General features: G+C 41.3%; 1 protein-coding gene, 1 long non-coding RNA gene and 1 pseudogene across 13 annotated transcripts; 1 reads left to right on the forward strand and 2 right to left on the reverse strand.

Moving 5' to 3' along the window:
- Positions 1-1,258: 1,258 nt before the first annotated feature.
- Positions 1,259-11,814, reverse strand: LOC127374456 (uncharacterized). 2 transcript variants are annotated; one of them, XM_051419772.1, is made up of 10 exons: positions 11,429-11,814; positions 10,248-10,376; positions 8,507-8,589; positions 8,259-8,418; positions 8,031-8,180; positions 7,768-7,899; positions 7,197-7,420; positions 2,999-7,024; positions 2,118-2,833; positions 1,259-1,954 (listed from the first exon to the last, which is right to left on the reverse strand). In XM_051419772.1, the coding sequence occupies exons 1-10, from the start codon at positions 11,627-11,629 to the stop codon at positions 1,872-1,874; spliced, it is 5,904 nt and encodes a 1,967-aa protein (XP_051275732.1). In that variant the 5' UTR covers positions 11,630-11,814; the 3' UTR covers positions 1,259-1,871. The 2 variants fall into 2 exon arrangements, with proteins under 2 accessions (XP_051275732.1, XP_051275731.1); XM_051419771.1 differs by having other exon boundaries at positions 2,118-7,024.
- A 2,857-nt stretch (positions 11,815-14,671) lies between these two features.
- Positions 14,672-27,102, forward strand: LOC127374501 (MBT domain-containing protein 1-like; annotated as a pseudogene).
- On the reverse strand, positions 27,096-27,793 carry LOC127374691 (uncharacterized). 11 transcript variants are annotated; one of them, XR_007887179.1, is made up of 4 exons: positions 27,715-27,793; positions 27,523-27,586; positions 27,331-27,458; positions 27,096-27,193 (listed from the first exon to the last, which is right to left on the reverse strand). It is a non-coding gene; the product is annotated as an uncharacterized LOC127374691 (long non-coding RNA). The 11 variants fall into 11 exon arrangements; XR_007887186.1 differs by having other exon boundaries at positions 27,491-27,586; XR_007887182.1 differs by having other exon boundaries at positions 27,331-27,394; positions 27,427-27,586.
- Positions 27,794-27,997: the final 204 nt, after the last annotated feature.

Raw genomic sequence — 27,997 nt, forward strand, 5'->3', positions numbered from 1 at the left:
CAGCTCCCAGAAAGAACCTCAGCAACGTTTTAATGAAGCTCTTTGTTTCCAATTAATAATCAATTATTACCTGAAAGGATCCTAAGCTTGTTTAAGATGAACGTCAATACGATTAAAGAGGAATTTAAATGTTTCAAATATAAACATTGAGGACCAATGTAAATCAGTTTATTACAGTTAAAGATGGTGGGATGAAATCATGTCACAGACTTATGAGTGTAAAAATAATATATTGATTATATTGAATATAAAACTGATCAGGAAGCCACACTGACATCAGTGTTCAATGTTTAGCACGCTGTCGGTTTTTAAAAGGTTCGACACAAGAAATCTTTCGGCTAGGGGATGTTTCATGTTTTATGAGTGTTTTACTTTAAAACATATTTAAATATACAACATACATATTTTATCAGTACAAATTATTACGTATTGACGTAATTAAAGTTTATATAAAACATTCAATAAATTGTCTGATATAGTTTCTGTCATATTGAAGTGGACTTTTAAAGACTAGACTTCCATTTTATTGGCACACGTCATATTTGTATATATTATATTTGTTAATGTCGACCACTGATCCTGTTACATATGATGTATTTCTGGATTCAGCACAGTCAGCAAACCCTGGTTGGTGTTTGTGGGACAATCCCAGCCAAAGTAAATGTATACATTCACCCTAAGATGGGATATTTCTGCCTACTGTACTTCAGCATGCATGCATCAAGATATTCACATTCAGTTCGTTCAGACATGTAGAAGAACCTCCTGTAGAGTTCAGGTGTATCGGCTCCCATTGGGCCTGGCTTTATTTTTCAGTTTGTTATTCACAGGGTCACAACACCTGTCAATTAAATCACTTTTGCAGTAAAATATTTTTATACAAGAATCCATTTCACATACGGAGACCTCGGAGAATATTGTTGGGCTTTGTCCCATTTTAGTATCTCGAAGGCTAAAGCACTTCTGGGGTCCATCATCATCATCAACACTGAAGACTAAGTCCTTGTTTAAAGAAAACTATATATAATATCTATATAATAGAATTAGATTGTGCTGCCACCTGCTGGTCAAACGCTAAACAAAAAGTGTTTTATCAGAAGTTGACATTATTATGTAAAAATATGTTACTTATTTATTCCGTGCCGATTTTAAAATTTTAATTTAAAATAAATTCTGTAAACAGCATTTTAGAGCGTTTTTTGCCTTTTACACACATAAAGTTTATTATCTTAAAATATCACAAGAGGTAATCAGGACATGCGTCATTTATCAGCTTTATTTCAGATTTAGACGTACAGATTATTGCTGAGACCAACAACCAGATAAGAGACGTAGACAGAGAAATCAAACATTGAGAGAGAAACCTGCATCATGACCAGATATATAAAATGTGAAGTAAAAAGCTGATGTGTGTATAATAATAAAGGGAGATACCATTAAACCATACACAGTGAGATACATATATACCACATTTAAAATCTGTGAAATTTAAAGCCACAATTTAAAATGTACAACTGACCAGCTCAGAAATCAAGTAGGTCGATGTAGGTTGGGACCGGTCCACTGGATTAAAACCCAAATCTATAATTCAATTCTTTCATTTCATTTATATAACATCAAATCTTAACAAACCTTTTAGCATGTGTGGAGGATTCATCAAGTACAAACTGATATCGATCTGAAAAACTGGACTCAAATCAACTTAGATCCTTTTGAATGTTACTAACTGGACCTTTAAGTAAATGATTGGAGTACTTTGTGATGTCAAAAATAATAATAAGAAAATAATTGTTTGGCATTAAATCAGATTTCTTTTTTTTTTGTGCAGGTGTGTTCAGCCTTGATGCATGATGTTACTGTTCCTCGCCCAATCAGAGACGCATGTCATCAAGGCCATCAGGATTGGAACTGACCCCACCAGTGGACAGCCATCGCTGGAGGAGCGGAGAGGAAGCTGCAAGGGAGGGAATATTCTTTATTTTTATACTTCAGTTTTCTATGTCTGTAAGCAAACCCAATTCTGTACATTGCTATTTTTAATGTATTTGACAGGTAATTAGTAATTGTATCAAATACATTTTTAAAGTAACCTTGTGTACATGTGAAGTTGTTCTCACCTGTAGCCTGTTGTTGCTGTTGGGGCCGCTGAGCTTCTTTTTGTCTGTCCCGACTTTTCTCCCTCCCTGCTGCTGAGATTGACAGCGCCGCCATCTTGCAAACACTGATCCTCTCCTTGTTGCCTCCTGCTCCACTGCCAGTGCTTCTGATTGGCCGGTCACTGCTGCTGATTACCCTCCCCCCTGTGCTATTGGTCCTCCCTGACCCAGAGGAGCTGCTGATTCTTCCTCCCGCTCGGCTGCTAATTTTGTCACTGCTACCGGCACTGCTAACCTTAGACCCACTCCCTGGTGAACTGCTCAGCCACCCACCGCTACCCATGCTGACACCCATCCTCCCCCCGGGGCTTGGGGCTCTTTGGCTGTTGCTCCTGCGTGCGTTAGCTGAGCTGTAAACAGGCTTCCCTTCGACACTGCCAGTACTAGTGAATCTCCCAGAGGTGCTACTCCTGTAGCTCTCAGATGAGCTGCTGAGTTTGCCACAACTACCTGAGCTGCTTAACTTGCCACCACTACCTACGCTGTTACTACGCCTCACAACACTACCTGAGCTGAGCCTTCGGCCACCTGGTCCACTATTTGTGTGGCTATTTGGTGGACTTATAATTTGGTTACGACTGACACTGACACTGACCCTGTCTGCACTACTGGCACTACTCAAACGTCCGGTACTCCCACCATAAACTCTCCACTCCCCACTCCCTCCACTACCAAACCTCCCTGCTCGTTGTGATCCTGGTGGGCTTGTTGGCAGTTGCGCAGTCACTGATGGGATTTCTTCCTTGTCTGCATTGGGTAAGCTATTGCTTCCAGCCCAGCTACTCATACGTCCAGTACACCCACCATAAACTCTCCACTCTCCACTCCCTCCACTACCAAACTTCCCTGCTCTTTGTGATCCTGGTGGGCTTGTTGGTAGTTGCGCAGTCACTGATGGGATCTCTTCTCTGTTGGATAAACTATTGCTTCCAGCCCAGCTGCTCATACGTTCGGTATTCCCACTATAAACCCTCCACTCACCACTCCTTCCACTACCAAACTTCCCTGATCCTTGTGATTGTGGTGGGCTTGTTGCTAGTTGCATAGCCACTGATGGTAATTCTTCTCCATCTGCATTTGGTAAGCTACTACTGCTAGTCCAGCTGCTTATACATCCAGTACTTCTCCCACCATAGACTCTCCACTCTCCACTTCCTCTGCTGCCAGGCTTCCCTGCTCCTAGTGACCCTGGTGGGCTTGTTGGCAGGTGCGTGGCCATTGGCGGGCATGTTGTAGGAAGTATAGCTGCTGATGGGCTTTCTTCACTTCTTGTTCTGTGTAAGCTGTTCTTACTGCCACTGTAAACCATCCACTCACCACTCCCTCTACTGCCAAATCTCCCTGTTTGTTGTGAGCTTGTTGCAGGATTTGTGGCCACTGACGGGCCTTGCTCTTTCCCCTCCATGGCTATGCTAGTGCTACCATCCAGGCTGCTCTTACGTCCCAGACTACCACCATAAACCATCCAGTCTCCACTATTACGTCTGAATCTTGCCTGCGCCCCTGCTGTAAGAGCAACTTCTGCATTACAACTAAGTATGCCTGCTGAAGTAACATCCTTGCCACCAGAACTAGCTGCCAGATTACTAGCCATACCACTGTTGCTAGTAGCCATACTTCCTGACATACTTTTGCTGTTATCTGACAAGACCTTCTTGTCTTCTGAGCTACACCTCCCTTCTGGACTGCCACCTTGATTCTGGACATCCTTTTTATCTGCAATGCCACCTACAGCTCTACTTCCTTTATTACCTTCAAATGATCCAAAACACAAACTGTCCCCATCTCTCGCTGAAATACTGACTTTTCTATTTCTGTCTTCTTCTGTCAAAGCATCATCTCTTTTAAAGGAAAGGGACTGACCTTCCTCTTTTGTTGAGAGAATGTATTTCTCAACTGGTCTCACGTGTATATTTGCCTCAGTTAGACTCTGACATACTTCCTCATCTTCTTCTTCACCATTTGGACTCAGACACACCTTATCCTCAACTGGACTCAAACATGTGTCTGAGTCATTTGGGCTTAGAAACACTTCGGGGTCATTTGGACTCAGAAGCAAATGAGGACTTCCAACATTTTCTTCTGGATCAACTGGGCGAAATATTTGATCTGTCATACTCATTAACACTTCTGTCTCAACTGGGCTCAGACGTATTTCTGGACTCAGGCATGCAACTGGCTTTGTTGGGCTCACAAATTCATTAGCTTTTATTGAACTGTTGGAAGAAGTTACACCAGAATCTATTAGATTTGTAGACCTTTTAGGCTCTGTAGTACTCTCCAATGTTTCTTCACCTGCTAATTTAACCATCTCATTGTCAGACTCAATGGGATCCACTTTTACCTCGCTAGAAACATGGAAACTGTTGACTACTTTCCCCTTGTTCACTTCTAATTCTACTTCCTTCAAAATCTCTGTACCCACAGTTTTACTCTCCAGGATGTCATTGCTGTCTTGGCTACCAGACAAAGTACCTTCTACTTCTAATACTTCTTTTTCTCCCTTCTTTTTTTGTCTTTCTATGTTCTTGTCATCCATAAGGGTCACGTCACCAGAGACCTTTCCTTGAGCCTCCTCACACCTAGGAATGTGAGATCCAGAGACAACAGATACTGTAATAGCAACTTCTCCAACAATTTCTGCTTGAGTATCCAAACTCAAAGACACAACCTGTGCAGGATCCTGGTTCTTAGCCTGTTCTAAGTCCTCAGTGCAATTCATTTGAGCTGAAATCTCATTTTCTGTTTCTTTCATTACCTCAGCAGCTTGCTGTTTGCTGGGATCAGTTGTGGTTGTGTATGGCCCTTGCTTTATTTCTGGTTCTGTACAAAGAATCGTCTTGGTGATCTCTGTTTGAATGTTTGCTTCTGTTTTATTAGCCTGCAAATCAGCTTCTGTGGTTGTTTGTCTGGTGGTGAACATTTCTGGTTTTGCCTGAACAACAGCACTCCTGGAGGATTGTAAGTCAGGAACCAATGTGCTGATTCCTTGTGCAGTTTTACTTTGAAGATTGTCACTGTTGTCTAGGCAAACCGATGAAGCAGTTGCAATGCCGGACCCTGTATTTGCATTTGCATCCTCCATGACTTTGTTTTGCTGGCTTTTGGATGCATTGGACAATGCAGATTTCTGATCTAATCTGAGGACACTTGAAGTACCTTCTTCTTCTTCTCCTTTCCTTTCTTGTCTTTCTATGCCCTTGTCATCAATCACAGTTAAATCACCAGATACTTTCCCCTGAGCCGCCTCAGAGCTAAGAATTTGAGATCCAGAGACAAAGGATGTGGTAACAGCAACTTCCTCTGCATCTCCGACAGCTTCCGCTGGTGTCTCCAAACTCAAGGACACAATCTGTGCAGGGTCCTGGTTCTTAGTCTGGATGGAGCTCTCAGTGCAAGTAATTTGAGTTGATATCACAGTTTCTGCCTCTTTCTTTACCTCTGTAGCAGTTTGTGTGCTGGGATCAGTTGAGGTTATATGTGTTACAGAATGTAGTTCTTTCTTTACTACTGGTTCTGTACAAAGCATAGTTTTGGTGATTTCTGTTTGAATGTTTGTTTCTGCTTTATTAGCCTGTAAATCCACCTCTGTGATAGTTTGTTTCAGAGTAAAAGTTTCTGGTTTTGCCTGAACAACAGCACTCCTGGCAGATTGTGTGTCAGGAACCAGCATGGTGATTCTTTGTGCAGTTTTACTCTCAAGGATGTCACTGTTGTCTGTGCTACCAGATGGAGCAGTTGCAATGCAATACTCTGTGTTTGCGTCCTCCATGACTTTGTTTTTATCACTATTATATACGTCGGACAATTCCAAACTCTGATCTAATCTGAGGACACCTGAAGTACCTTCAACTTCTTCTACCGTCTTTTCTTGTCTTTCTATGTTCTTGTCATCCATCAGGGTCACGTCACCAGAGACCGTTCCATGAGCCACCTGAGAACTAAGAATCTGAGATCCAGAGACAACAGATATTGTAACAGCAACTTCCTCTGCATCCTCATCAGTTTCTGCTTGAGTCTGCAAACTCAAGGACACAACCTGTGCAGGATCCTGATTCTTAGTCTGGATAAAGCTCTCAGTGCAGGTAATTGATACCACAGTTTCTGTCTCTTTCTTTATCTCTGCAGCAGTTTGTATGCTCGGATCAGCTGTGGTTGTATGTGTTACAGAATGTGATTCCCTCTTTACTTCTGGTTCTGTGCAAACAATGGTCTTTGTGATTTCTGTTTGAATGTTTGTTTCTGTTTTATTAGCCTGCAAACCAGCCTCTGTGGTAGTTTGTTTGGAAGTTAAAGTTTCTGGTTTTGTCTGAACAGGAGCACTCCTGGCAGATTGTGTGTCAGGGGCCACCGTGGTGATTCCTTGAATAGTATTTGTCTCCGGTTTAGAGGTTTTTATGACAGTTCCTTTGTCTGAATCTTGGCTAATCTGAGTACTAACAATCTGCAAATCGTAATAGTCAGGGTAGACTTTATCTACCACAGGGATGCTCTGCCTGTTGATTGTCGCACTAATGGTCCTGGATTCCCTCCCAGTCCTTTCAGGATGAGCTCTTGTTCTCTGGTTGTGGAATGAGCCTGTCAGATTTGAAGCATTAATTGATGTCACTGGTGAGTTCTTTGGATATTTGTTGTGGTCTCTGATTGACTGGACTGTGGTCACTGTTTCTGAGAGTGGTGCAACTACAGGAGTTTGTCCAAATCTATGGATGTGGCTTGTGACACCCTGAACGTCCATCATCCTGAGATTTCCTCCCTGAACATTGACTGTTTTGTTCACTGTGATGTTTCTCCTGAAGGCAGACGGACTGGTTGTAACACAGAAAGATGCGACGTTAACCGCAGAGTTTGGGCGAAGACTTGGGACCCTGTGAACAACAGGACAACCACATATGAAGACAAGAAGAATGGCAAGAACAGAGCTGAAAATTATTCTTCAGCACCATGGTATAAAAAAAGCATCACCAGGGTTATGGAATTTCTCATTCATATCCTTGTCATTTTCCTGGAAAGGCCTGTGTAATTATCATTATCTCATACCCCTGTGGGCTCAGTCCATCCAGCAGCCTCATGTAGTCTTGTATCTCGGCCTCTAGTCTGATCTTAATGTCCAGCAAGGACTCATAGTCTGCCGCCTGCTGAGCTGCAGCCTGCATCACTGAGTCCAGGTCTCCGCACAGACTATCTGCTCTCTGCTGCAGGACCACCAGCTGCTGGACGAAGTACTTGTTCTGCTCCAGACCAGAGGCCTCCAACACCATGTTCTACATACAGAGAGAGAAAGACAGATACAGGGCTTTACACAGTCCTTGGGCATGAGCAAGCATCAAATTAACAATCATACCTAGAATAATGTTAATATCTGCAACGTTCCTAGGTTTTAATTGGACCATTGACTCCATGCTACTATCTAGACAGGTAAAATCACAAGCTTAGCAGTAATGTTAGACATTGGACTTTGTGTTGGGGTGGGTGTCGGTTGTTTGTAGGCATTAGTGGGATCCACACTGTTCCCTAGTTACTAGGTCAGTCATTGGACAATCACGGTTGGTGGAGAAATATGGGGAATCGTCAATTGTCTCTTTTTTAAAGTTCAGTAATTTAATCTCACCTGAGCCTGCAGTTGGTTCAGCTCTTCTTCCAGACTCACTGCTCTTCCTCTCAGTTCGTCCAGCTCGGCTTGGACGACTTCTGACCCTGCTGGAGGGTCAAAGGTCACCTCAGGAGAACTCAATGTTGATACCTGAACACAACAAGATGTTTGTACACTTTATAAATCCACTCACACAGACAACTGTGGTTCCAGAACTTCTCACAATTTCACTCGTGTGTTGTTTATTTCAAAATAAGAGCATGCTGTCAATTTTTGTTCACCTGATGGTCAAACCAGCAATCGTTCTGGTTCTCGTCAAGCAAACTTGTCTGTCTCATATAGTCCAGCTGCTGGATCAGGTCTGATGACTCAACAGGATGCATCCCCACACTGACACCCCCTGACATCTGGGCCATGAGACCCTGCATGTCCTGGACAGGTAGATTAAACACATGACGTAAAGGCAGTTTGTTCATTTGAATAATCCAGGTGAGGTTTTTATCATATACCTGTTGGTGTTGTACGTGTAGCCCCATCAGTTGTTGTGTTTGATCGTTCAGCAGACTGTGGAGCTCCGGCAGTCTGTGGACCTGCAGTTCCTCCTCCAGCAGCCTCAGGTTGCTAAGGTCCATCTCCAGACAACCACAACGCTCACGCTCCTTTTCACACCTGTTCACACAGCAGGGGATGATGGGATATGTCTACATGTGCTCTGTTTATATGTGACCTGCTGTGTGTTGAAGGCGTGTGGATCTACCTGACGTTGAGATCGAAGATAATGAGCTCTGCACTGAGCAGCTGCAGCTTAATCTGAGCCTGGGCTGAGAGACAATCAGTGATCTGTAAGTAAGAGAAGAGAAGAGAGAGAAGACAGTTGGAAGGCATGCTACTACTGTAGCATTAGTGGATGAGTAGTAGTCACAGAAAGGGGTGTGAGTCATGAATCCAGAAAGATTTAGAGCTTGATTTTGTCTTAAACACCAATGACTTGTGGCCTCATTTGGAGTTAAATGACTTGATGCTCTTCAAGTTATAAATAACATGTAGCTTGAAACTTGTTGGTCTGACTTGAGACTAGTTAGTTTGGGAATTGACTTGTGAACTGTTGATCTAGACTTAGGACTGGATTTGGGACTTACTGGTCTTGACAGATTTGTTGGATTTGGTTTGACTCTGGAGTTGATGGTCTTGACTTAGGGCACAATTTGTTAGTCTTGACTTGGCACTTGATTCAGGACGTATTGGTATTGTTGGTCTGAATTTTATTCAAGATTTATTGGTCTTGAATTTGAACTTGACTTGAGACTAGTTGGTCTTGACTTGTTACCTGGCTCGGGGGCTTGTTGGACTTGTCTCAGGACTTATTGAGTCTCCACTCTGAAGCTGACACGACTTTGAATTTGACTCAGGACTTAGTCTTAATTTGGGACTTGTCTTTCACTCTGAGAGCGACTCGGGACTTGACAGCCATGACATAAGATTCGATTGTGAGTTGACCCCCTCTGGTAGTAGAAACCATAGAACTACAGTCGCAGTAGAATTAGTGTAGTGTTGATTTTAAGAGATCTGAGTTGGACACAGTTATAGAGATTCGTTCAGTGAATTTACAGAGGGGAAGAAAACCATTTGTTGTTTTAAATGTGTGGTCCTGTTTGAAGTCACACATTATATTAAATGTCACATTATTCTCAGACTAACTTTAGGTCCTCGGGGCAGAACCTTTCAGTCTTTACAGAGATAATCTTTCCATAAACAGCTCATTGTTACAGGACATGTTGAAGTTCAGATTTAATCTCTGACATTTGAATCCATGTCAGATTTGTGTTGAACTTGTCTCATCCTGTCTGGCCTTTAAACAGACACGCCACATCCTGACGAGCCACAACCGGTCTGAGATGCTACACCTCAGTCGACATCAGTCCACCTGCAGGGCTGCCTCTGGCCTGCTTTGGTCTATATTTAATCCTGGTCTCTGATTGGCTCCAGGACTAAAGGGTTTAACTGATTGTCATGTGCAGATGCTTCTGTTCTTTATTGTTGTTCAGAGTTATATAACCTGTGACGGAGGAAGTATTCACACTGTAAAAAAACAAGTTGAGTTGTCTTTTGAGTCTAAAATCAAACTCTTAAGTAGCAGAACCTGCCCTGTACCTGGTTTAAAGACAAAATAAGATAGTTGCCTTGAACAGTTTATTTTTACATATCAGTTTCCAGAAGTGATGCATCATCTCTGCATAGGTTTGTCAGATTAACACGAAACTTGGTGCTAGTGCCATGAGCCACAAGTGGCTCCTTTAACAGGAAAACATCTTGGATACTATCAGTCCGATTGAAACAAAACTCCAAACTGCTGTTTTTCAACCAAATGTTTAGCATCTCTGTGCTGCTGTCAACCTGCGACTCAGACTGAGCCCGTTGGCCTTAATACCTGCTTACATTAGATTTGATTAGCTTTGATTTGGTTGGGTGTATTTGTTGTGTAATATATGTGTTCTGACCTGTTTCTGCAGCAGGGACACTGTCCCCAGGTGTCCGTCCAGCTTTCTCAGCTCACTGGGACACTTCCTGTCCAGCTCCATCTGGATCTGAGTCTCCAGCTTCTGATTGGCCGCCTCCAGACAGTGGACCTGCATCCACCAATCAGAAGACACAGGAAATAAATCAGCAGATTATCATCAAAATGTACTTAAAGTACTTAAGTTAAAGTTACTTTTTTAAAGATCAAGATAACATATAAATAAACTTAAATAGTACTTAAAGTACTCACGGTGCAGTAAAATGTTCCTGGTCAGTGTTTTATTGTTGTATCTGATGTTTTTGAAATATAATCACTGCTACATTAATGTAGTACAGTACTTGAGTAAATGTATTTAGTTACAATCCACCACTTACTGTTAAAGGCCTGATGGAGTAAAAAACAAATCCAGTGTTTTACAAGAAGAAACACAAAAACTACAAATTACAAACTCTTTCACTCTAATCGGTACCAGATAACATAATAATTCACCATTAAATAAAGATCAAAGTTAAAGGTAAAGTTCAAAGGAATAAAATAAGTCTTAAGGATGCTGTATGTAAAACTGAAAATACTGTTATTTTTATGTTATCTTGATCTTTAAAAAAGTCACTTTAACTTAAGACTGAACTCAGTCAAAGCAAAACTCCTTTCAGAAATCTGGCATTTTTATGTTTTCCTCTTAAAACTATAATTAATCTTTACTCTTGCATTTCAGTTTAATTGTGTTCTTCTTTTGCTGTTGTTGGATCCATCAGATGTCGGAGGTTTTGTGTTTCACCTCATTCATCAAAGAATAAAAAGCAAATGGAACAAACAGTTCTTGTTTCAGTCCACGCTGAACTCCATTGAAAATAATGCTACTTTTATATTCTCTTGAACTGTTGACTCCTCACTTAGATGCCACTTTAACTTTGTAATTATAAAACAAAAACTGAACTCCAGCAAAACTCCATTAAGAAATCTGGCATTTTTATGTTTTCTTGATCTTTAAACAATAATTCCACATCTCAGTTTAAGTTTTTCCACCTTGTGCATCAAATAATAAAAAGCAGATACAACAAACACACTCCACTGAAACTTTTTTTATCTTTAAAAATAGCGACTTTTCATTTAGCAGCTTAGCTTTGGAACATTTTGATGTGCTGTTGATGCAGCTCCTACCTGCTGCAGGTATGCGGCCAGCCTCCGGTTCAGCTGCTGCAGAGTGTCTTTCTCTCTGGACAAACAGAAGCTTGTGCTGCTGTCCGGAGCCACAGCTGCAACAGTTGGAGCTGTGCTGTAATGCACCAAACCTCCAGGTCCATGTTGAAGACGGTACCCCAAAGCCGCCTGGGCCGCTCTGCTTGCATGAAGAACCTGCATCTCATCTCTCACTTCTGTTCACTATTTACACATTTAGACTCCTCTACCTTCCCTCACGCACTGCTCCTTAAAAGTATCATTTTCTGCACACATTAAGATGCAAATAAGAGTTGTTCTGTTTTAATCTACTGCTATATTTCTCTTCCTTCAGCAGCTGTCTAAACTGAAGCCTTCAGGTGTCCCAGAGGGTGTTAACAGGTTGTTACAGGTGTGTCAGGACTCGATGGAGCTTAGGTTTAAGCTGCATTAACCTTTAAATCGTGATATTTAGAACAGGTTTCAGCAGGACAGCAGCCCTTCCCTTTTGGAGTATTTTCGTGTAAAGTTCACAGCACATATGAAATCAGAAAGATTCAGGTTTTCACTTGTCCTGCAGATGTTGTGGATCACTGAGTTCTGTATCCTGAGGGCCAAATGACAACAGTCCATAATATTTAATATTCTATGTGCAAGCCTGACTCTCCCAGTAAATCATCTGCAATAAAACCGCACATTGATTTATGAGCAATGGTTTAAACAGAGACGTTACTGTTATAATTAATAACACACAGAAAACTAGCATACATAGGGGGAAGGTTTATATGTGTTTAAACCCCTTCTTAAAAAGTCCACTCTTGACCCAGGGGTTTTAGCCAACTATAGACTGATTTCTAACCTCCCCTTCCTCTCTAAGATTCTGGAGAAAGTAGTCGCCAAAGAGTTGTGTGACTTTCTACATAACAATAGTTTATTTGAGGATTTTCAGTCAGGATTTAGAGTTCATCACAGCACAGAGACAGCTCTGGTTAAAGTTAGTAATGACCTTCTGACTGCTTCTGACAATGGACTTGTCTCTGTACTTGTATTATTAGATCTTAGTGCTGCATTTGACACCATTGACCATGATATTCTTTTACAGAGACTTGAGCATCAAATTGGCATTAAAGGAACCGCACTAAGCTGGTTTAAGTCATATTTATCAGATCGCTCGCAGTTTGTACATGTTAACGATGAATCTTCAATAAAAACTACAGTTAGTCATGGAGTTCCACAAGGTTCTGTACTTGGACCAATACTATTTACTTTATATATGCTCCCTTTAGGCAACATTATTAGGAATCACTCCATTAACTTTCACTGTTATGCAGATGATACGCAGTTATATCTATCAATCAAGCCCAATGAAATTAATCAATTATCTAAATTACAAACACGTCTTAAGGACATAAAATCCTGGATGACCTGCAATTTTCTGATGTTAAACTCAGAAAAAAACGAAATTCTTGTTCTTGGCCCCAAAAACCTTAGAGACTCACTGTCTAAAGATATAGTTACTCTAGATGGCATTAACTTGGCCTCTAGCACCACTGTCAGGAATCTTGGAGTTATCTTTGATCAGGATTTGTCATTTAACTCCCACATGAAGCAGACCTCTAGGACTGCCTTCTTTCATTTACGTAATATTAGAAAAATTAGACACATCCTATCACAGACAAATGCAGAAAAACTAATCCATGCATTTGTTACTTCAAGGCTGGATTACTGCAACTCTTTATTATCAGGTTGCCCCAATAAGTCCATTAAAACGCTCCAATTAATTCAGAACGCTGCAGCACGAGTACTGACAAATCCACAAATCCTCCTCCTCACCTATAAAGCTCTTCATGGTCAGGCCCCTTCATATCTTAAAGAGCTCATAGTACCCTATTACCCCTCTAGAACACTACGTTCTCTGAATGCTGGGCTACTTGTGGTTCCTATAGTCTCTAAAAGTAGAACAGGAGCCAGAGCCTTCAGTTACCAAGCTCCTCTCCTGTGGAACCAGCTTCCAGTTGTGGTTCAGGAGGCAGACACCCTCTCCACATTCAAGAGTAGGCTTAAGACATTCCTCTTTGATAAAGCTTATAGTTAGGGCTGGATCAGGTGAGTCCTGAACCATCCCTTAGTTATGCTGCTATAGGCCTAGACTATCGGGGGATTTCCCATGGTGCACTGAGCTACTCTCTTCCTCTCTCTTTCTGCACTCATTCATGTTCCATTAATGCATGTTACTAACTTCACTTCTTCCCCGGAGTTCTTGTGCTTTCTCGTCTCGCAGGTTCTTATCGATCCTGGTGGAGCCTCCTGCCATGGTCCTGCTAGATTGCCATTGCCAATACTGTTGTTGCTGTGCACCTGTCCCTCTCTCTCTCTCTCTCTCACCCCAACTGGTCGAGACAGACGACCACCCACCTAGAGCCGGAGGATCTGTCCTAGGTTTCTGTCTTTTAACAGGCAGTTTTTCCTTGCCCTTGTCTCCAAGGTCTTGCTCATGGTGGTACTGTTGGGTCTCTGTAATTAATGTTAAAGAGTTCGGTCTAGACCTGCTCTATTTGAAAAGTGTCCTGAGATAACTTCTGTTATGAATTGAAATACAAATAAAATTGAATTGAATTGAATTGAATGTGTTTTCACTTCATTCATCAAAGAGTAAAATGTAGATACATAAATACTTCAAACTTAAAATAACAATTACGGTATTTCTCTTAATTTTTGGCAGCGTTATCTCTCCACTGCATCTCAGAGGGAAATATTGCTTTTTTTTTTTGCTTTTAAATTTAAATCCTGATGCATTTATTCTTGAAGAAATCTCTTATAATTAAATCCTAATATCAAATATATATATAAAAATATGTGTCTTAAAAAGTAGAAGCATTTTTTTTCATTATAATAATGATAGTTCATCTGATCCTAGTGCAGTAAAAGATTGTGTCACTTGTTTTAAGACAATAAGGTTTTTGCACTGTTCACAACAAGTTTAAAAAAAGTACATTTAATGAAATGAATAATACATAAATAATTAGCTCCACCTCGCCCAACTGGATCAATCAATGATTACTTTTGATAATAGTATTTCTGTACAGTATTATTATTATTATTATTATTATTACATTTAGGTGAAGGCGTTGTTGAGGTTCCGGGTGTGTCCAGCAGGGGTCGCTGGCGGACACACAGTCTAATCTGAACTCCTCACACGAAGCAGAGCCAGCAGCCAATGAGAGACCAGCAGCCGCGGACCCGGCGCATGCGCAGTGGAAGCATGCTAATTTTGTTGATATGTCTGCCGCTGGCTTTTAATGATTATTTCTGCGGGTTTTAGAGTTTCAGTGAGTGTGTCCCCCCGCGGTCCGGTCTGATGGAAAACCCCAGAGACCTGGTGAGTTCTGAGGCTTGTCTCTCCGGCGGGAACCCGCATCTCCCTCCTTTGTTGTGGCTGTGATAGCGGCGTTAAAGGCTGCTTCAGAGACAGAAAGTCAAACCAAAACTCCTTTGAGAAATGTGGCACTTTTAAGTTCTCTGGCTCTCCGACAGCAATATATTCCTCATTTAAATTATATTTAACATTGTTATTCAGGAGGTCAATATACACTTTTATTCGGCGCACATGTACTGCGCAAAATATCTCTTAATTCGGTCAAAACATAGCCTTTAGTAATTGGTTCGCCTGTTGTTCTGACTGACTCCGTACAAAACTCCACTTAAAAATCTTGCGATTTTAGGATTCCTTTCTTGTTGACAAAGCTACATATCGCACTGATTAGACTTTAAATGATTTACTACATTTTCTCCTTTTCTCCTTTTATTCGGCGAATATACAATCAACCAGTCAGCATGTAATTTAGTAAAATGTCACTATTAATATTGCTTTGCTGTTTCCCGCTACATTCCCATTTATATTCAATACACAGTGGAGAGCGGCGATTGGCAAGGTGAATCAGTTAGAAAAAATACAATTTCAATAACAGACTGAGCTCATAGGTGCATTTAATGTACGCCGAATTGAAGAGTGGCTTTAGCCGAGTCTCGAACAGTCCTGGGTTGTATTAACATGGGCTGCATCCCGGTGTGAGACACCTCAGAGTCCAGATTGGTGGACTCCTGGAGGTCATTTGGTGTCTGGTGTTCTCTCACTGATACAGTCTGTATCTTCCTGTATTGTCAGTAAGCCTCTCTCTCCCGCTCTCTCTCTCCGCACTGCAGTGGTGGCAGCAGGTTACACAAACTCACTGCATGCAACAGCTGTCTGTGTGTGTGTGTGAGTGAGTGAGTGAGAGAGAGACAGACTGTGTGTGTGTGTGTGTGTGTGTGTGTGTGTGTGTGTGTGTGTGTGTGAGTGAGTGAGTGAGTGAGAGAGAGACAGACTGTGTGTGTGTGTGTGTGTGTGTGTGTGTGTGTGTGTGTGTGTGTGTGTGTGTGTGTGTGTGTGAGTGTGTGAGTGAGTGTGTGTGTGAGTGTGTGTGTGTGAGTGAGTGTGTGTGTGTGTGTGTGTGTGTGTGTGTGTGTGTGTGTGTGTGTGTGTGTGTGTGAGAGTGAGTGAGTGAGAGAGTGAGTGAGAGACAGACTGTGTGTGTGTGTGTGTGTGTGTGTGTGTGTGAGAGTGAGTGAGAGAGTGAGTGAGAGACAGACTGTGTGTGTGTGTGTGTGTGTGTGTGTGTGTGTGTGTGTGTGTGTGAGAGAGAGTGTGTGGGAGTGTGTGTGTGTGAGTGTGTGAGTGTGTGAGTGAGTGAGTGAGTGAGTGAGTGGTGTGTGTGTGTGTGTGTGTGTGTGTGTGTGTGTGTGTGTGTGTGTGTGTGAGTGAGAGTGAGAGAGTGAGTGAGAGAGAGACAGACTGTGTGTGTGTGTGTGTGTGTGTGTGTGTGTGTGTGTGTGTGTGTGTGAATCAGCTGCTGGTGAAAATCAGATTATTAATGAGTTAGGGTTAGTTTACTGACTCTGTCAGAAACAGTGACCTTTGACCTCTGAGTTTTTTGTATTGATATTTGTATCCATCACAGTTGCTGTAACATCGTAGCTCTCAGTTTACAGAGAAGTAAATATTGCAATACAAAATTTTTTTATATTTTAAAATAAAATAACCACAAATATTGCAATATTTAGTTTTGTGATATTGTATTGATTCTCAGAAACACTGTATTGATTTCTGTATTTAAACCCCCGACCATGAGACAGCAGTGCTGTAAACTGAGATTATAAATACAAATGCAAATAAAAGTAGACTTTGTTTTATTCAGATTTTATGCATATTGTGTCTTTGTGCTGTGACAGTTTTGCTAAAATTAGAACTATTTTTAGAATTTGTTACTGATACTGCTTATGGATATTGATGATCTTTATTGATACTACTTGGCATAATTTGATGCAAAGACATAAACATTTTATTACTTTCTTGCAGAAATATCAAGTCAAATTGTTTCTTGAATTTATCTTTATTTTTCATTAAATGTAGTAAAAGTACAATATTTACATCTGAGAGTTAAAGTATAAAGTACAAGTAACTCAAAACTGAACTGTAGTACTTAAATGTACTTTCCACCACCGGGTGTATGTGAAGGTGGGTTTGATGACGCGTCTCTACCTTCGTCCTCAGGTGGAGCGTCCGTCCAGAAAGCGGCGCGACTCCTTCGGTATGCTGGACGGTTTGGAGGAGGACCGAAGCAGCTGCAGCACCGAGTCCAGCGGGGGAAGCGGAGCCTCCAGCCCTGAGGACAGCGACGAGGAAGATCTGGGGGAGGAGGAGGAGGAGGAGGAGGAGGGTTGACACAACTCACCCCCTCCTCCTCCTCCTCCTCCCTGACGCTCATCAAGACCAACGGGCAGCTGTACACCTACCCTGATGGAAAGACCGGCATGGGTCAGTCAAAGCTGGATTGTTCTTCTGTGGTGTAAAAAAAATAAATAAAAACACACACCGTATACCTCGTCTTCTGTCCCGAATACTCTACTAGAGCACCAAATGTGGATTAAAATAGTCCCCTACAAATGCATTATTTCTTCCTGTGTACCTTTTTAAACATTTGCCAAATGATCCTGCTTAGTTTGAAGTTTGTAAATGTTGTCCTAGTTCAACTTTCTGTTCGATACTGACGGGAATGTTTGAATAATGAGGAGTCTCTAATATGTATTTTTTAAAGTGACTCAGTTTCTTTTTATCTGTATTTTTCTCAGCGACCTGTGAAATGTGTGGTATGGTGGGTGTCAGAGATGCTTTCTACAGTAAAACCAAACGTTTCTGCAGCGTCTCCTGCTCCAGAAGTTACTCCTCCAACTCCAAGAAGGCCAGCATCCTCGCCAGACTGCAGGTACGACACGCTCTGACTGACTGTCCACCCAGTGAAAGACTTTCAGACCAGAGTGGCGTGAGACTTGTGAAGTGTTGTAATGTGTGTGCACTGCACATGTGCACGTCCTTTTTTGTAACTCTGTTATATGTTAGCCGTTACCCCCCCAGGCCCGAGTACATAGTAGTATTAAATGGTGTCATCTGCCTAAAAATAGCTTTATATTACTATTACATGGTGTCATTTGCAAATAAATAGATTTATAAAAAATAAAGTAATGTAATCTGCCTTAAGATAGATATTGTGGTTGTATAAAATAGTGTCATCTGCTTACATAGAGATATTGCAATACATAACGTTAACGTAGATATTAAATATTTACAGATGGAATATTATGTATATAAATGTAAAAATAATTGGTCCGAGGATAGAACCTTGTGTGACCTTTTGTTATAAGTAAGTAATTAGATTACACACTTTTAAACACTGTTTTCTGTCCAGGAAGTAGTTGCTGAACAATTTGTGAGTATTATGACCAAAAACTGTGGCTGCTAGTTTGTTTTAGAGCGAGGATCAACCGTGTCCAACGTCTTTTGATAAGTAAACATTGTTTTTTGTTACCTGGAAAGAGAGTCTATCTAACATCTCTCTCTTAAAGGGGAAGCCACCCACTAAGAAGGCCAAGGTTCTGCAGAAACAGCCTCTGATGACCAAACTAGCTGCCTACGCTCAGCACCAGGCCAACCAGCAGAGTGGTGTCAAGAAAAGCGGTGAGTCCTCGAAAGGGTCTAACTTCCTCTGTTATGGAGTCAGATTCTGGTGGCAGATTGCATAACAACTGACAACAGTCTGGATTTAGACAAACTACTGTGGGAAAAATAACATATATATATATATACACACACGTATAACATTGATTATATATAAAGATGGACGGTTGTATGTTATATATAACCTAGAATTGGCAGGATATAGAAGTATAATACAGTGTCATCTGCATAAAGATACTGCAGTAAATAGGAGTATAAAAAAGTGTCATCACTGGTTGCGGTTTTGGTCATAAAGCGGCCATGTTACCAGATGGGACATGGGCCATTTTTGGGCGGTCTTATTGCCCATTTTTCTGGTAATGTTGTTGTTATTTGATGGTATATAAAGGGACGTTTTTACATCATGATTGACAGCTGAGCCTTAAGCAGGACTTTGATATGGCGGGCAACGCTAACCCCCGATCATCACTACGCAGGCTCGGTAGCGGCCATATTTAAGCTTCATTGTAACACAGTGGGAGGAAGTGGAGCGGCATTGTTCATCTTTATATAGAATCTATTACATATATACACACACCATCCAAACAAAAGATCATTTATAAATATAATATACAACAATTATACATTTAAAATATTTAAAAAATAAGACCCAGACATCCAGGCAGTGTTCATGTTAGACTCAACTGTTTGCTGTCAGTGTGCAACATTTTTATTTGTTTGTTAGTTTGTTGTGTGTTTGCTGCAGTAACTGTGGAGGTGTTTGACTGGGGTCGTTACCTTGGAGACGGAGATGTGATGGGAGCACCGGTCAACTGCTTCAAACATGTGGGTGCATCTCACACACACACACACACACACACACACACACACACACACACACACACACACACACACACACACAATTTCTCATTTCTGCTGTATAAAAATATTCTGTTAAAAGCAAAAATTGGACATTCAAGATTTCACTTAAGTAAAAGTACTCGTAGGGCAGAGTGGCTCCTTTCATATATTATGACTATATCCTAATATGATGCTTTAACAGGCCTCTCAGTGTTACTGCTGGCCGAGCTCATTATCTAACCATATTTAATAAATTGATCATATGTTTTGTTTACAAAGTTTGTGAAGTTGAAGCTGTACAAACAGTTTTTCCCTCTGAGATGTGCTGGAGTAGAAAAAGAATAAACCACCGTGGGCTGTAACTGTAACAGAATCTGGATTTCTGCAGGATTCTGTTAAACTATTATCTGTATATATATATAAATATTATTTCCTCTAAATTTAAAGTTTAGATTTGACCTCTGAGCTGCATTCGACTGGGTTGCAAATCAGTCCGAGGAGTGAATGAATAAATATTCAGGCTGTTCATTGTCAGTTAGTGACTTATTTGTTGTTGTTTTATTTATTTGCTGGTTGTTTAGGTCGCGATGGGGAAGTCGTGGAGCGACATCAGCGAAGGCGTACGAGTCGAAGTCCCAAACACTGACAGCAGTCTGCCCATGAAGGTTTACTGGATCGCTGGCATCGTCAAACTGGCTGGTACGAGTCGTCTCATGTTTCTGATTTTAATTTAAAGATCATAATGTCCATAGAGTTTATTACTGTATTGATTATAATCTGTTAAACAGCGGTAATGATTGTGAACGTGTCAGAACAAGCAGCAACACAGTGTAACCTCACAGAGTCTGTGCTGCTGCTGTCTGTCTGCAGGTTTTAAGGCCTTGCTGAGGTACGAGGGCTTCGACAGCGACTCCACAAGAGACTTCTGGTTGAACCTGTGCGTGCCGGACATCCACCCGGTCGGCTGGTGCGCTGCTGGAGGAAAACCTCTGGTCCCCCCTCAGAGTAAGAACCTCCTGTCTGAACCCTGCTGATTGATTGACAGCACATATAGTCCATGTATAAATCGCTTTCCTCTGATTTATGACACTTGATAGTTGCACTACTTGTACTTTTTGTACCTCTGTCTTTAAGATATCTGTGTTCTTTAGTTCCTGGTGTGATTACAGTACAGCTTTTTATTCAGTTAAAATATGTTTTTTGGGAGGAGTTTTGACTTGGATTGAGGGTGTTAAGTACAGCAGGTGTTGAATGTTGAACAGATTGTAAAGCCCGCTGAGGCTGACTTTGATTTTTGGGTTACATAAATAAAACTCCCACCTGTGGATCCTTTATCCGATAGATCCTGTTCAACCAGTTCAGTCTAATGAAAGTTGTACAGCAGAGGGCTGTTTCACGAAAAAGAATCAGGGATAACTGAAAAAGTGAGGCCTGATCTGGTCTAGTCACAGCTTCCTGGAGGTTTCACTAAGTCAGGCTGAAGAGGTAAAACCAGGTTTGAGGATTTTGGTTAAATGTTCATGAAAACCATGAATGTGTCAGGACAGCGTGTACACAGTGACCTGCTGCTTACTCATTTTTGTTTCTTGGTTTAATTTATTATACCCCCATATGTTTACGTATTGAAGAGGCATTTCGGAAAAGTGTTAACATTTATTAAATACTAATGTGACTGAGGACATTTAGGTTTACAGCAGGATGCTTTATACCAACAGTACAGAGCTCCAAACTTACTTCATCATCCGTTCCCAAAACTCAGAAAGAGGAGCACTAACTTTGTTCCACAGCAGCCACACTGACGAGGTTTATCTCAGATAATCAGCCGACTGATCATTCTCTATATCTGTACTTCTGAGATCAGCCCAAAGAGGGGGGTAAACGCTGTCTAGTGATTGGCTGTTGAAATGAGACTGTGTGTGTGTGTGTGTGTGTGTGTGTGTGTGTGTGTGTTTTCAGCCATCCTGCACAGGTTCAACAACTGGAAGACGTTTCTGATCAAAAGACTGACAGGATCCAAAACGCTGCCGCCAGACTTCTCCTCCAAGGTCAGGTCGAGGTTTGGCTGTTCACACTATTCGTTAAATGTGGTACGTATCAGACTCCAGTGTAAACGTAGACTCGGTGCTGAAGAATGTTGATGTGGAGTGACATAAAAGTCACATGAATTCTGATCTGACTGTTCACACTGAAGTAACAAAAACAATTAGACCTGGATCTGAATGGACCACATAGAAAAAAGGTCAGAATAGAAAAGATCAGATTCAGAGTGATTTGTGCTGTCAGTCCCTTTGGCCTCAGTACATAACCCATTCTCTGGCTCTGATCTCATATACGATGGATCTAAAGTCTTCGGATGTGAGGTGTTGTTGGAGCTTTTTATACGCTTTATAAAAGTCTCTCCTCTTCCTCTTCGTCCTCCTCAGGTCCAGGACAGTATGCAGGTCCCCTTTAAGAAGCAGATGAGGGTGGAGGTGGTGGATAAAACTCACCTGTGTCGCACTCGGGTGGCTCTGGTTGAACAGGTGAGACTCTCTCACACAGTGTCTGCTGCCAGAGGAAGTGTTTGGTGTTTACGTGTGTGTGTGTGTGTGTGTGTGTGTGTGTGTGTGTGTGTGTGTGTGTGTGTGTGTGTGTGTGTGTGTGTGTGTGTGTGTGTGTGTGTGTGTGTGTGTGTGTCGTTGCAGGTGATCGGCGGTCGGCTCCGTCTGGTGTACGAGGAGTGTGAAGACGGGACGGACGACTTCTGGTGTCACATGTACAGTCCTCTGATCCACAGCATCGGCTGGTCCCGATCCATCGGACACCGCTTCAAACGATCTGGTGGGTTTAATGAGCTCCAACCACCGGGTGGCGCTGGGCCTGTACACTTCACCAGACTGCATTTAAAAAAAAAAAAAAATGTACTTAAAAATATTAACTTCACATTCTACAACTTTGGTTTCTTTTATTCAGTGACAAAAAAGGAAGACATTATTGATTGATCAGTGCTGAGTGATTTGAATATAAATATTGATAAGAGATGAGTTTTCCTGATATTTTATTCAATTCTCTGTCTGTATTCTGTGTTTTTATTATTTTTAACAATCATACAGACTTAATATTCTTCTTTTCTGACAGATTCACTGTTTCTGCTCATTGTTCTCTCAGCTCTTTGGTTGGTTGGTTGAACTTTTCTAATGAAGCCCGAGACTCTTAAAAAATAATCAAAACTTAAAAAATATCGGTTTAATTTAGTTTTCCTCAAAGATATGAATGAAATGCTGAGATTTATTCCAACTGTGTAAATTTTTTAGGGTTTCTCACTCGTCCTAAAACCAGGGCCTTGTAACCCTCCGTGAAGCTTTTGGCGAGCCCCTAGTTTGATGTAAGGTGGCAGCAGATTAATGAGCAGTGGGTGTGATGATGAAGGTGTGTGTGTTTGCAGATGTGTCGAAGAAGCTGGGTGGTCTGATGGATGCTCCCGGGCAGCTGTTTGCCAAGGTGAGAACGACAACAACAACATCAACAACAACAGCAACAACAACATCACCTGCAGTGCAACAGCGTTTTCTTCCTTTTAGACTATTTGACTGTCTAAATTTAAACTTCTGTTTAATCGGCACACTGGCACAAACAGACTTTTCCCCGTAAGCTTACGTTGTTAAAGAAGCAGCTGTAAAATGGTGGATACATGGTTTTTTGAGTTAGCCAACAAGTTAGCGCTGGCTCTACGGGCCGCTGCACCATCCTGAGGAGAGCTATGACCAGCGTTTGTTCTGTACCTGTGCAGGTGAAGGAGGTGGATCAGAGCGGACACTGGTTTGAAGATGGGATGAAGCTGGAAGCCATCGACCCTCTGAACCTGTCTGCTATCTGCGTGGCCACAGTCAGGAAGGTGAGAGCCGCCTGAGGGCCGACACCGAGCGCACCGGCTCCGGGTTCGGTCCATAAACCGCCTGTCGTCTCTCTCCATCAGGTCCTGGCAGACGGGTACCTGATGATCGGTATCGACGGCTCGGAGGCGGCCGACGGTTCAGACTGGTTCTGTTATCACTCCACCTCTCCCTCCATCTTCCCCTCCGGCTTCTGTGAGATCAACAGCATCGAGCTGACCCCCCCCAGAGGTAGTATGTCCACGGAGAAAAGACAACTGAAGTCTTCAGGACGTCATCGTCTGCAACAAAGTCCACAATTCAACAAACAGAATTGTTGTAAATTTACAAGAAAAATCTCAAAGTTACGAGAAAAAACAAGAATATTGTCAGAGATTAGAAAGTTATTTAAAGTAAGTAAAATATTACAAATTCTCTGAGATTCACCAGTTTATGTGAAAACCACATTGGATCATCCTCATCAAACCACAGTTGCTGCGTCTTTAACCTACAATACAACCAAATACACCGTTTTCATTTTGGATATTTTCAAACCATTTGTCTCCACACTTCAATGAAAGCAAAATTTTAATAAACCCACAAATGTTTTATAATAAATGAGTAAAGTTATTAAAGTGAATCTAATATATCTTCTCTGTGTTTGTGTGTGTCAGGTTACACCAACCTTCCCTTCAGATGGTTCGAGTATCTGAAGGAGACCAAGTCTGTGGCTGCTCCCGTCAACCTCTTCAACAAGGTCAGACTAAACACTGATAAGATTGTTTAACAGGCGGTTTAATGAGTTTCATTCTGTTTCTGTCCACTTTAATGAAATTACGATGATCTGAAGGTAAAATAAGTGTTTGTGTCTCTGGAGTCTGGTGGAGAGTGATAGTGATATTACGGCTGTTTGTGGTTAAACTAAAGGTCTATCTCTGTAGGGATCCTTTCCATAATACTGTCAGACACTGACAATAACAACCTGAGTCTGTCAGTGGCAGAAACAACTACTGTTAGTGGAACAAACAACAACTACTGTTAGTGGAACAAACAACAACTACTGTTAGTGGAACAAACAACAACTACTGTTAGTGGAACAAACAACAACTACTGTTAGTGGAACAAACAACAACTACTGTTAGTGAACAAACTTTGAGTGGATTTGTCCAAAGGGATTACTTTGCCGCCATAGCAGTCCGTTTGGCAAATAAATTCTTATTTAATTAATGATTTATTTTGACCTAACCAGCATTAGATTGTTGGAAAGACTAACAAAGATTTTGTTTCTGTCCAGTCTGAAGTGTGTTTACAATTATCTGCTAGCTTAGATAAAATGACTGGTTTTGTGAATGGAGTCTGGTGGGCCTCAGCGCCTGTTTGTTTAGGTCTGAGATTGTGGCGCTCCACTGCAACACCTTCGTATTCATAACCTTTAAGTAAGTTTACAAGCAAAATATTTTATGGTGCCAGTGTCTTAAATGCTTTTTTGTGTCTGAAGACATCACTTTGGGCTCTTTTGAGTTGATTTAATTTATTTGTGGATTTAAAAAAAAACACAAATGGACACAAAACACGAAACCCAAAAATAAATCAGTAGGATCTTTTATAGACCAACATCCATCCTCATCAACGAACCCTGATTCGTCCTCTGTCCTCCGTCAGGACGTCCCTAACCATGGTTTCCGTCCCGGCATGAAGCTGGAGGCCGTGGACCTCATGGAGCCCAGGCTGGTCTGCGTCGCCACGGTGACCCGCATCGTCCACAGGTTGCTACGGATACACTTTGACGGCTGGGAGGACGAGTACGATCAGTGGGTGGACTGCGAGTCGCCGGACCTGTACCCGGTCGGCTGGTGTCAGCTGACCGGGTATCAGCTGCAGCCTCCTGCTGTCAACGCAGGTAACACACACCCTGATAGGGTGGAATGACCCGGTACCTGGGAGTGAGCGAGTTATCTTTAAATAACTTTATATGTTTCCTGTTTGTAAAATAAAATGTGTTTCAGGCTCCAGAGATCTGCAGTCAGCAGCATCCAAACAGAGGAAGAAATCCCAGCAGTACAAAGGACAGAAGAAGAGTAAGTCTCAAAAAACAGAAAAGTTTATACATTAATTTATAAAAAGACACGACAGAATGTAAAACATCAGATTACATTAAACTGTGGTCGCAGTTATAATATCTTATATTGTGGAATATTTCACAATATTAAATCACCAGCATTGGGACAAATCTCCTTTACACTGACTTTAAAATTATTATTTATCAACACATTTGTTGAAATTGTATTTTTAAATAATTTCTATATATGAAATAAATTGAATTAATAAAATGGCTGATTTCATTATTCTTTACTTCTTTACTTACTGCTGCAGCTTCACATTTCTGTCTGAATGATGAATGAACCACATGAATATAATAATTAATAATTTGGTTTATACGTTGTAAGATTAAATGTTTGCAAAAAGGAGCATGCATAAAGGAGATTGTTTTTTTCAATTACAGATTTTGATAAATCACAATAATATTATTTTTAAAGCACTTTCAAGCTTTTGTAGATACCAAAACAAAAAATTATTATCAGAAACGCCCATAAACATACAGAAATTAAGACGAAAGCGTAAAAAATCTGAAAATAATACATATAATTGTTTATTTACGCCTGTTTTCACTGACTTGTCTTCTTTCTTTCTTCTCTCAGAGAGGAAGTTGCCCATCGCTAAGCGACCCGTCAGCCTCTCCGGCGTCGTGGTAACCGGCGTCCCCAGGAGCCTATCGGGAGACGAGAACGAGACTCCGCCCGATTACCCATCACCCCCTACTCCTGCCTCAGCGGCCCAGCCCCCCTCCGCCGACCCCGAGAGCAGCCCGAACACGGAGGGGGGGGCAGGTACACACACTATTATCATATCACTGGAGTTCATTTTCAACTATTAAAGGATTATTTTCATTATGGATCCATATGCTGATTATTGATCCATTAAGCCCAGGATGCAGTTCACTGAATAGCCACTGGTGGCGCTGTTAACTAAAGTTTAATGAAAGTTACGTATAGAAGCTTTAACAACTTAAAAATAGTTGTCTGTCCATCGACTAATTGATTAACGGACTAATGGTTTCAGCTGTACTTGTATAAACTGTTGGGTAGATTGATTTACAACAAAACATCATATTTTATAAGCTAAATCTTGTAAAGGCACTAAAGCTGTCAGATAAGTGTAGTGAAGTAAAAAGTACAATATTCCTAGATGTCCTCTTTGTTTCTGTAGCTTCACAGATTAAAGAAGAGAACCTGGAAGGAACTGAATTATCTTCTGAACGGACTGAAACAGAAACCAACGGATCCTCTGGAGAATTCTTCAGCAGCCAGGACCAGTAGGCGTCATCCATTGTTCTCTTCCTTCATCCATCTCTTGCAATACTCATGAAATCATCTACTGTGATAAGTTCAGGTTTTATTTTTATCTTTTGGACACACTAAATGATGCATTACGCTTCAGTCCAAAACCCTTTTTTTATCCTCTGTGAACACGACTCTGCTGACCTTCCTCCAACTCAACATCCACAGTGTTTACTCCTCAGTCTTTCTCTCGGTGCCCGGTCAGACCAGAACATTTGCGGGAAATTCACTTTGTTTTAGACTCATTATATTGAATAGAAAAATTAAATGTATTTAGCCAATTTTCCCCACATTTTTTTATTGAAATTATTTTTAAAGTAAATAAAATGTGATTCTAGCTATGACGCTGCATGTATGAGTACTTGAGAAGGCTAACTGTTAACATGCTAGCTAGCTACAGTAGCCCATCAAGCTAGCTGCCAGTTAGAGAGCTGGCTAGCTCTACAATCTAGATGCTTTAGCATCAACCAAAAGCTTGTGATTTCTGCTTTAGCACCAATCTAAAGCTTGTGATTTCTGCTTTAGCACCAACCAACAGCTTGTGATTTCTGCTTTAGCACCAACCAACAGCTTGTGATTTCTGCTTTAGCACCAACCAAAAGCTTGTGATTTCTGCTTTAGCACCAACCTAAAAGCTTGTGATTTCTGCTTTAGCACCAATCTAAAACCAAAGCTTGTGATTTCTGCTTTAGCACCAATCTAAAGCTTGTGATTTCTGCTTTAGCACCAATCACAAAAGCTTGTGATTTCTGCTTTAGCACCAACCAAAAGCTTGTGATTTCTGCTTTAGCACCAACCTAAAGCTTGTGATTTCTGCTTTAGCACCAATCTAAAGCTTGTGATTTCTGCTTTAGCACCAACCAAAAGCTTGTGATTTCTGCTTTAGCACCAACCTAAAGCTTGTGATTTCTGCTTTAGCACCAACTAAAAGCTTGTGATTTCTGCTTTAGCACCAACCAACAGCTTGTGATTTCTGCTTTAGCACCAATCTAAAGCTTGTGATTTCTGCTTTAGCACCAACCTAAAGCTTGTGATTTCTGCTTTAGCACCAACTAAAAGCTTGTGATTTCTGCTTTAGCACCAACCAAAAGCTTGTGATTTCTGCTTTAGCACCAACTAAAAGCTTGTGATTTCTGCTTTAGCACCAACCAAAAGCTTGTGATTTCTTGCTGAAGTTGGTTTGTCAGATAGTTTGATTGGAGCCTAGTGGACACAGGAACGGTTAACGGTCTGTTAATTACAGTTAATTGTTTTACTGAAGGTGTTTTGTCAAAATTATTCTCAGAATTTAACGTTATTGTTGCTTTTTGTTCTAAAAGTCTGTTGGAACATGTTAGCATTAGCCAGCCGCAGTAGTCTACCAAGCTAGCTAGTTTGTCAACTGCCAATAAAGACGATAGCTAGCTCGGTTGCTAACAGGATTAAAACTAAA

The sequence above is a fragment of the Dicentrarchus labrax genome, unplaced genomic scaffold, assembly GCF_905237075.1.
Source record: "Dicentrarchus labrax unplaced genomic scaffold, dlabrax2021, whole genome shotgun sequence".
Taxonomy (NCBI): domain Eukaryota; kingdom Metazoa; phylum Chordata; class Actinopteri; family Moronidae; genus Dicentrarchus; species Dicentrarchus labrax.